Source organism: Anopheles coluzzii, chromosome 2 (genome assembly GCF_943734685.1).
Source record: "Anopheles coluzzii chromosome 2, AcolN3, whole genome shotgun sequence".
NCBI classification, from domain to species: Eukaryota; Metazoa; Arthropoda; class Insecta; order Diptera; family Culicidae; genus Anopheles; species Anopheles coluzzii.
In genome coordinates this window covers 73,805,902-73,816,291 of record NC_064670.1, presented here as the reverse complement: position 1 = coordinate 73,816,291, position 10,390 = coordinate 73,805,902, and the positions used below count along the sequence as shown (strand labels likewise).

The 10,390-nt window shown below is 40.3% G+C and overlaps 1 protein-coding gene and 1 long non-coding RNA gene across 3 annotated transcripts; one reads left to right on the top strand and one right to left on the bottom strand.

The window, feature by feature from the left end:
* Window positions 1–1,596: 1,596 nt before the first annotated feature.
* Window positions 1,597–3,532, top strand: LOC120957588 (uncharacterized). Of its 2 annotated transcripts, none has more exons than XR_007451962.1 (5): window positions 1,597–1,723; window positions 1,886–2,008; window positions 2,136–2,308; window positions 2,409–2,479; window positions 2,560–3,532. XR_007451962.1 is itself a non-coding variant. In XM_049606223.1 (5 exons), exons 3-5 carry the CDS (start codon window positions 2,173–2,175, stop codon window positions 2,826–2,828), a joined length of 408 nt encoding a protein of 135 aa, XP_049462180.1. In that variant the 5' UTR covers window positions 1,597–1,723; window positions 1,886–2,008; window positions 2,136–2,172; the 3' UTR covers window positions 2,829–3,532. The 2 variants fall into 2 exon arrangements, 1 of the variants encoding a protein (XP_049462180.1); XM_049606223.1 differs by having other exon boundaries at window positions 2,628–3,532.
* Window positions 3,533–3,947: 415 nt separating this feature from the next.
* Window positions 3,948–7,880, bottom strand: LOC125906618 (uncharacterized). The gene is made up of 3 exons (XR_007451976.1): window positions 4,604–7,880; window positions 4,460–4,531; window positions 3,948–4,315 (listed from the first exon to the last, which is right to left on the bottom strand). It is a non-coding gene; the product is annotated as an uncharacterized LOC125906618 (long non-coding RNA).
* Window positions 7,881–10,390: the final 2,510 nt, after the last annotated feature.

Here is a 10,390-nt window from a genome sequence, read left to right as displayed (position 1 = left end):
CTCTTAATCTCCCTCCCATTGATCCTTCACCAAACTCAACCACTCCTTCCGCCATAGCCTTTTTTCCTCTTCTCCACACCTTTATTCCTGATTAATTTCCTCCCTTCAATAGGAAAAAATTGCCTCCACGACTCCCTCGAAGACGACGTGTGGTTGCACATGGTAAGTACAAAATAATGAAATTGCATAAAGTAGTTGGTCTAATTTTTCCTCTTGTTACAGGTAAACTTCCACCGAAACTCCGGATAATTCGTGCCCATCCATCTGTGACATGGACGAGAAGGTGGACAAAGCTAATATTAAGGGGGGGAGGGGACGACCTTTTTAACAGCACTACGGGCAATGTTAGGACATGTTTGCCGTGCTGGACACTGCGTATCCGTTTCAGGCCTCCTCCAGGCGAGCTGCCTTTTCCCCGTGGTTAGTGGAACAAAGCGGGTTGGGGTTTTGTTTTGTGTGTTTGTTTTTTTTTGCACAATCAATTATAAATTGTGCTTTTTTCTGTTGGCCTGTTATATAAAAGGCAGGCAATGGTGCCTGCGGCTGACATGGCACCTAGTTTTTATTTTCCTTTTTTTTAACTATATTGATTTATTTTTATAGGTTAGTTTAAGTTTAGGTAGAATTTTATTTTCTTTAGGTTGAGTAAGTAGGTTTATGATGTAATTTTACGTTTACATTTAAGCTTACTTCGAACTTTTTAGTAGTAGTAGTAGTCTTAGTGATACTATTGTAGTGTGAATTTAGATTAGATTGATTGAACTATTTGTATACCTCTAGTACCATAGTTGGTTGCCAGTGAAAAGGATTTTTTTTCTTCTATTTGGCGGAACGATCAGCACGTTCCTTTTATTGTATATGGCATAGCTACGGCTTACGAGGCTTATAAAGTACCACGCAGCATGATAGTCAGTCTTTGCTACGAGTAGGTCAGTCCATACGGGGCTTGAACCATAGAATGATGTGTTGTAAAATATTGCCAATGAATTCGTTTTGCTATTTACTTCAGCACCATGTTTTTTTTTGGTAAACATACCTTTCCACGTCATCTAAATTCGTTCATTTTTACTTAGCCATGACAAAGAAGTAAGGTTTTAACCTTACTCAATTGGTATAATATATATAACATAAAATATAAAATAATACACACAAAACTTAGGAATTCTCTTGCGTAGATCACACTAGAGAGCATTTAGTTATTTAAAGTTGATTACTACACACGGATGGCTGATGATAAAGCTTTTCATATGAAGTATATGTTGTGCAATTTGAGCACAAAATATAACCAATTGCATTTTATATAATGTGCATATTACTTAAATGGCTAATTGCCCTGAGGCCAGGATATGTAACATGACAAAGCCTCAGTTATGTTACTATGTATCCAACATCAACTTTTGCATTAAACCGTGTCATCAACATAACAATAGTAAAAATAGCAACGTAGATTACAAAAAAACTTTTTTGAGCATCACATCCGCAAACGACGTTAGCAAACAGGCAAGGCAAACACTTCACAAAAAGGTAAGTTAATTGGAAAGATATTATTGTTACCATTTCTAACGTTATTATTTGAAATTTACAGAACAAAAAATGCACAGGCACAATGCTACCGTCAGACACACTAAACTATGTATATCAATTCTACAACAAGATGGTATACTATTTGGTGGAACCACACAAGCAGGACCTTCGCATCGTTGCGACACGCGAACTCATCAAGGTAAGAAAACATTATATGCATTAGTTTTACGCACTGCCTTAGTGCACCGTTTTATGGTAATTGTTTTTCATCATTTAGTCTAGTGCATAGTCAATGATGGACACAATGTTAGTGAGTTTTCCCATTTTTTTCAATCAATGTTTATTTTCATTTTAATTCAAGAGCTGCTCAAAAGCGATGATGCCGCAAAGAAGACAAAGCGAAGGGAAAAAGCAAAGAAAGACAATATTGAACATCGATTATCACTCAGGTGGACTGAAGGAAGTGCAGTGAATAACTATGAAGGTAATTTAATTATTCTTTTTATTTCGTTTACAAACAACACTCTTGCGCATGTTCTTGCAAGCAAGGCGGCTCTTGGAATTACGCAATTTTGATTTTAAAAATAATTGCGCCCTTTTCAACGTTACAGTTTCATTTGAAGTTCGACCAACGGCCATTAGAAGGTGATGGACATGTTTGTACCGGTACATTGGAATCTTCGGACCATTTGCTCCTCCGCCCAGCCAACTGCACGTGCAAAGGAAGGGGGCGCTAAACAGCTTCAACACTGCTTCGTGCATTCGATTGTCTGGAGTATTCGAAGTAAGAGAATTCGATATTCTTCTAGCTGTAGCGATAAATACATTTTTATCGCTCAACATACTTTCAAAATTGTCTAAAGCTTCTATGTTTTCTATTTCAGCCGGTCTAGGTGTTTCATCAACTTCATCTATTGTAAAACAATTTGAATTACTCGCGGGACAATTTGGACAGGTAAAAGAGCTATTCAAAACATTCTTCTGGATAATAGCTTTCGTTAACTTAAACAAATGCTTGTTTTGTTCTTGTAATAGATTTAACAATGTGTCCAGCTGTGTGCAGCATGTACTACACATTACTCTTTCTTCCGCACATCCACTAGGAGCACCGGTTCTGTGGTGCAACTCTATTGAGGATGTTGCTGACGGTAGCTGGAGCGGTGCTTCAACCGGATGAGAATCCTGTATGGCCTCAATACACGGATCAATCGAGGATGTTTCGACAGTGGCCAATGGAGATGGTTGACATTCAGCAACGCTGGGTGCAATCGCCGTGCGGTTGCTTTCCACAGCAGCTGATATAGAAACGCCATCGAAAAAGGCTAGCGGAGGAGCCTCACGGACGTCAACGGTAGAAACTGTCTCCGTGGGATGTTTTTCCACAGATCTCTGCCGATTTTCAGCTACGTCAATGGTCAACGGAGATGGTTCACGGACGTTAATGTTGGACACCGGTACCGTGCAATTATTAACAGATTGTGTTGTTCCACTGTCAATAAAGGCCAACACAGATGGCTCACGGGCGACAACGCTGGGCACCGCATGCATGTTACGCTTTTGCACAAAAGATATTTGTGAAACATCGCCAAAATAGGCCAAGGGAGGCGGCTCAGTAACAACGCTGGCCTCCTTTTTCGTTCGCGGCTTTTTCGATCCAGCTTCCAATACGTTGAAAGACGTCGAGGGTGGCCGGGACGTGTTGTACAGCGTTAGAACTTTAGACGGTTTATCACTGGCTTGCCGTTTTGATAAAACCGTATTAAAAAATATTAACGGTGGTGGATTTTCTTTCAAGCTACTTTGCATTTTGACTTTTCAACTGCATCGCACAAAATAAGTTTGCAATTGAACTGTTTGGATACAAATGCTGCTTGCTTGTACCAATACTAACTCACAAATATTCATGTAGTAATACAGTTTAGCTATCAATACTAATAACAGCTCATTATTGCTCATCAATACTAATCCCGCTTGTGCTGTTAACAATAAAAGCACGTGTAAGGTATAATTGTATGTGTGTGATTTTATTTAAGATCGAAAGAGCGCGAGATCACCAAAAACTCTTATTGAGAGAATTTTTTGTGATCTGCTCTCTTAAAACAGATTGAGAGAATACCTAGGGGACAAAACCAACACGCTTTCTCGTTCTGCCAACCTGATAGAGCGAGCTCTCTATACAACGTGTGCGGAACGAGAGAGTGTGTTGGTTGTTCCCTAGGGAGAGAAAAAAATCTACTGCGAGAAAAATACGAACAACCCCCCCTCGATCGGTTTTGCTTCGGCTTCGGGTTTGCTTCGGCTTCGGGACCCGACGGATCGGTTGAAAAATTTCGCCAACTCAGCTTCAAAGCCAGCTTCAGTCTCAGCGGATCTCTGAGTGCTGGTGACCGGTGGGAACTGACTACACCGAACGCGTTCGAACGTTCCGTTCAGTGTTCGACGGCACCCATAAATGTGGTAATAAAACGTGCAAAATCATATTGCTTTCTCGCTCTTTCTCGCACCGTGCGAACGGGTCGTCAGAGATCAAAATGTACCCTGTTTGTGTTGAAATCGTACCCATACAACTCAATTCCTCGAACGCCGTCGAATTTGTCCAGCAGTGTTCGATACGTGTGCTGTTGGTGTGGAAATCGTATCTATACGACTGAATTCATCGAACGCGTTCGAACTGGTGTTCGATCTGTGTTCTGTTGGTGTGTAAATCGTACCTACACAACTGAATTCATCGAACGCGTTCGATCTGATCCGTTAGTGTTCGATCTGTGTTCTGTTGGTATGCAAATCGTACCTACACAACTGAATTCATCGAAAACGTTCGAACTAGTGTTCGATCTGTGTTCTGTTGGTGTATTAATCGTACCTACACAACTGAATTCATCGAACGCGTTCGAACTGGTGTTCGATCTGTGTTCTGTTGGCATGGAAATCGTACCTACACAACTGAATTCATCGAACGCGTTCGAACTGGTGTTCGATCTGTGTTCTGTTGGTGTATAAATCGTACCTACACAGCTGAATTCATCGAACGCGTTCGAACTGGTGTTCGATCTGTGTTCTGTTGGCATGGAAATCGTACCTACACAACTGAATTCATCGAACGCGTTCGAACTGGTGTTCGATCTGTGTTCTGTTGGCATGGAAATTATACCTCTACAATTCAATAGATCGAGCCCGTTCAAACGGATTAGTCATTGTTCGCGAATGAACTGAACTGAATTGATTGCGCTCATCATGTTGATCCGTATTTAAGTAGTTTTTTTTTAAATAGAATCCTTAAGTGTGTATAAGGCATGGGGTACAATATATGTAGGAGACATTTTTGCTCGTATTAGTTTTTTACATGCTAGTTTTTGGTCGGTTTTGCGAAGGATTGTGTTGACCAGACAGCCGAGTGTTTAATGTTTTTAAATGATTGGTTTCAACCGCAGAATGAGTACTTCTTTGGCTACAGTATGCGTCTATGGTGGGTAAATGAAAAAGATAACGAGCGTTCTTTGTGAATAAAAACCTCATGAAACAAAGAACGAAAGAATCGTCGTTCGCGTTCTGTTCTTTTTGGTGAGCGAACTAGTTCGTTCGCGTTCGGTGAAAAGAATCGTTTTGCCCATGCCTAGTGTTGTATTTGTCGCCTCAAAATGATAACAGACACAGCTTCATAAGATTCGATTTTGTAGATTTAAACGTTTAAAAACTGTTTTAATCTTGATAACATATTTTTGGAAGAATTTTATGGGCTTTTCTGTCCAGCAAATCAAAAGATAGAACGAAAAATACATTTCACGAAACGTGCGCAAAAGCATAGACCATTACCTAAGCGCAGTTGTTGTGGCCCAAATTGCCCCAGTGTTTTGACGTTTCACAGTTTGTTTACATATGCCCATTTTGCCCCAGGGCTATGCTCATTATACCCCGCGTGTCAAAATAGCTTCTCGTTAAACATCAACTTTTATTTTACATTATTTTCATGTTTTTAAGTTGTTTTTATTCTATGTGGCAATTTTAATCCATAGATAAATGGTTGAGGCATACATTAATGAAAGAAAAATTGTGTTTTGTGGAATATTCAAAGGAATATTCAGTAAACTGCTTAACATGCCCATTTTGCCCCGCTTTCCCCTATACGTCCCAATAAACGTTGCATAGCCCTGTAACTGGGCCATTTGAACTAGTTTAACAAATTAATCGATTTTCTGTCACTGAAGCTAAAGGCGACCATTTTGTTACAAAGCTTTTGTAAAAGACCAGAGAAGATTTGAAAATAACATAAATAAATTAATTACTCTTAAATTATCGTATGGAGCGTATTTGAATGCAATACCGTTGTAGCATCCATGCTATCGCATACCCGCTTAAAGCATGAATGCTAACAGCCGGGTAAAACACTGCACATGCGGTCCGTGTTTTACTGCACACGCGGTTCCGTGTTTTACCATGGTGGTCGCACCACCCAAGCTGGAAATAAACAAGGAAGACCTTCAAAGTAGGTCATAAATAAGGAAGAACAATTAGCATAAGAAACGCATTAGACCTTAAGCAAAACACTGTAAATTGTAAAAGCCCACCAGGAAGGCGACCCTCTTGACAAACATGCGTTTGTCAAAGCGCATCAAGTTGCGAAAGAGAAAGTTACGAGCGTAAACATCTGGTGAACAAATGTGCGCTAGCTTTCTTAAGATGGGAGTATAAATAAAGCTATCAGAACGAACAGAAGGTCAGTTCTGATCGGTCATAGGATCGTACATCTTGTCCCTTCAACTCACTTATGAGCAGCATTGTCCCCCTACCCAAGGTAAGGCTTTACTGTCTCCAACAAACGCACCGTGTATCAGCTGGCCGGTCAGCAAAACCCCAATCCGAAAGGTTAACGTATGCTAAGTGGCATAACGTCGTTCCCACGGTTTAACTGGAAGTTCGCTTTTCACCTGACGCAGATTGATTTCAATTGTTACGCAAGGTCAAGTTCGATTAGTTTACCGCGCCAATCGCGAAGTGCTGACACAGCGCTGCCATCAGGCCTACGACGCGAACCCGTACCGAACCTACAACAATAATTACCATCACCACACCGCCACTATTGTTACTATCGCTAACTGAGAGGTTAAATTTGTGAGAAAAGCATTTGTTATGAAATATTCTTCGTAAGATTCCGAAAGTTAAATTTTTTGAAATTTATGTGTTTTTTAATTGAGAATCCAGTTAGCGAACATCCGGTTGAAAAAAACTCCAGTAAAACACATCCAGTTATCGGTCACTTCTATATCACCACTGTGTAGTTGGTAGTATTACCTCACTAGGTATTTATGGATAAAGCGATAGCCATGTTTATTATTCGTTTGATCGGAACGCAAGCATTTGTAACTCTGATTTATAACTGCCCGCCGTCAGCGTAGTAGGATCAGCCGCGCAAGCATGTAATGATATCCACTTCCACTATCACATTATTGACGTGTCGCTCGACGAGGATGTCAACTGTATATCCTACTGTGCACCGTTGTGATGAACGATGGTAATTCCCCAGCCAAGAGGAAAAGAAGAGAGTTATGGTTGTTGCGAAGCTGGCTTGGAACAGTGCCGTGTCAGCGCTTCGCGACCAGTGCGGTAAATTCTATCGAACTTGACCTTGTTGCGCAACCGTGCAACCTGACAGATAAAGACAATTGAACGCCGTAAACCGTAAGAAATAGCCATAAACAACATGGCTGAAACATTTTACGCCTAATCGTGCAACTAGACATCCCGTGAAATAGCGTCGTGCCGTGAAGCGTGAAGTCCATTATTATTTCAACAATATACGTACGTAAGTACGTGTCTGCGATAGTTTCTCCGAAATATTAATAGGTCTCTCAGGCGTACCTCAAGGAAGCGTGCTAAGTCCTATGCTTTTTATACTAAATGTTAAAGATTGTGTATATGTGCTCCCTCAAAATAGGTGTTTCCTCTACGCCGATGATGTAAAAATCTTTTTAATCTCATGACTGTAATGTCCTGTATGTCCTATATGTCCTGTTGTGACTGTAATGTAAATGTTTAAATTGAAGTGGCCAGATGACTTGTAGGCGTCAGCCATTAAAGCCAAGGTAATAGACTGGCGAAGGCTAAGGACCGTGAGCGGTTTCGGACACTCCTTACTGCACCGTCCTTAAACCTCGTCTTGCCGGTCTCGTAGTACAGTCGTCAACTCGTACGACTTAACAACATGCTCGTCAGGGGTTCAATCCCCAAAAAGACCGCGCCGCCATACGTGGGACTGACTATCCTGCTATGGGGGGGAATCAATTAGTCACTGAAAGCCAAGCCCACAAGTGGGTACAGGCAGGCCTTGACCGACATCGGAGCCAAAGAAGAAGAAGAAACTTGTCTTGGGGTCGGGCTGGTGGTACAGTTGTCAACTCGTACGACGTAACAACATGCCCGTCATGGGTTCAAGTCCCGAATAGACCGTGCCCCCATACATAGGACTGACTATCCTGTTATGGTAACAATAAGTCACTGAAAGCCAAGCTCATTTCATTCAGTGGGTACAGGCAGGCCTTGACCAACAGCGGTTGTTCTGCCAAAGAAGAAGAAACTTGTCTAGGCAACACCCCGTTTTACACTTTACCCGGATTGTTTGAATAGGCCTATTGTCTAAGACCACTTCTGGTGTGGATTCTTCACTAGATGGTCCTTAAATAAGCCAAATTTACTATTTTATTCATTCCGAAAATTTAAAAACAAACGTTATAATTCAACATTATAATAAACGTATGTGTTCCTTCGTTTAGGCTCGTGTTGAATTAACTTTGGAGATAGATCAATAGATAGATGATTAAAATCAATAAATGTTATGGATTAAATAATTAATAAATTGAAATTACCCCGAACCGTTCGGAGTTGTCAAAATCGTCAAAGCCATTGGAGCCATCCGAAGCCACTAGTCGGCTATCGAAGCCGGAGCTGGACGGCTCCGACGGCCTCGATAGCTCCGTCTATTCGGACGACTTCGAACGATTCCGATACCTACAAATGGCTTCGAAACGGTTCCGAGATTGAAGTTTCGGAAGCCACTTCCGATTTTGGCTTAGTCATTTGGTAGCAATCCGGGTTTTTAGTAGAACCTAGTCAATGTAAAACAAGATCGTAGATCTGATGTAGGTTAAAGTAACATTTAAATTAAGGTTTGAATTATAAAAATAAGTAATTTGAACTCATTCGGTTAGTAAAGCTTAACATCATTACTACAAGACTAAATATTTTACAAACAAAAAATAACTAATTGTGGAATTGATGCAAAATGTATTCATTTATAATGTTTACAGCCCTCGTCCCAATCTCTCAGACCGCTATAAATACACCAGAAGCAGATTCAAATAAAGTAGAATATACCCAAGGCTTGTGTGTGATAAACGATGATGACGATAATATTATTGATGTCACGAGTACCGAAGGATTTAACCCATAAAACCACAGTTTACAAAAATGTCTTCGATTTTGGGCTTTATCGTCAAACACTCCACATACATCTGTGCATCTTTTTCTTCAAAACCTCAGAGAAAAAACACCTTAACGGCTACCAAAGGATGCATGGACTTTGTTGCAAACCAATCAATTACCCAAGCAAATAATAAGAAACATCGGCACTGGTCAGTTTTGGCATCAAGGTGTTGCAAAATGTCTAAGGAACACAATGTCAAAATGTTCAGGCATGTGATTTAAACGATAAAATATTGAATCGAAAGCATAAGGTTTAGTGGTCATTGATTCTTTTTTTAATATTATTAGTTAGTTTGAGGCCGATTTTGAATTGCCTCTTACGTTCTTCATCGATGGGCCCTTTCACAAAATCTCTCGCATGGCTTTCTCGTCCATGTTGATGCGGATTCAAACAATGACACATTTGCATCATATGACCGTAGCATTTTTTTTGTGGGCCATCGAAACCGACATCCACTGGGGAATACCTTGGTGAATTGGTTGATGAGTTGAATTTACTAATGGAACAGAGAATTCATTCCGGTCGCAATGGCATATTAGTCAAAATAAAGATGCGTGCCTTTGTTGCAGATTCACCCGCTCGAGCATTCATAAAATGCAAGTTGGTGCGGTATAATGTTATAAACAATGTGCTATTCCTTTTTTCTTATTTGAGACGTACAAGGTTTTGGAGGGATGAAATGCACGGTAGTTGGATATCATCATTCCATTCCCAACGCCATTAGTTTTCCGATTGCCGCGATGTTCCCTTCTAGAACCAATAACGCCTTTGGTGGCATGGAATATGGAGATCACCATTAGGAAACAACTCCTCTTATTAGACTTGACATTTTGAAATAGTAGAAGGTGTGATTGTGTCTGACAGGCTACATTTGATAGACCTAGGTGCGACCCGTAAAATTTTGAAGGGTTGGATATTTGGTCAATGGGGAGCGCCAAAATTATCTCCTGGGGCCATATCAAATATGACAACAGCTTTGACCCACATTTTGCTGCCATAAAAAATTCACCGAATGTTTTAGTCTAGCCATTTAGACGATGTCAGATTTTGGAAAGGCTCTGAGTATAGCTCGTTTTTGCATTATGTTAGTGTTTTTGTATTGAAAGACTGCATTACTTCCGAGGCCTACAATCATTTTCTTTTGTATTTCTGTGGCACCACTTTTTTGTCGTGCAATTTCTACAAACATCAATGGCATGTTGATGGTCAAATGCTCACACTTTACGTGAAAGTATTTGGTCACAGCTACGGAGAAGATTATGTGAGTAGTAATGTTCACAATCATATACATGTATATGATGAAATCAAAAAGTTAGGATAATTATGGACCTTAAGCGCTTATGATTTTGAAAATTATTTACAAATTATGACACATTTCTTAATGAATGG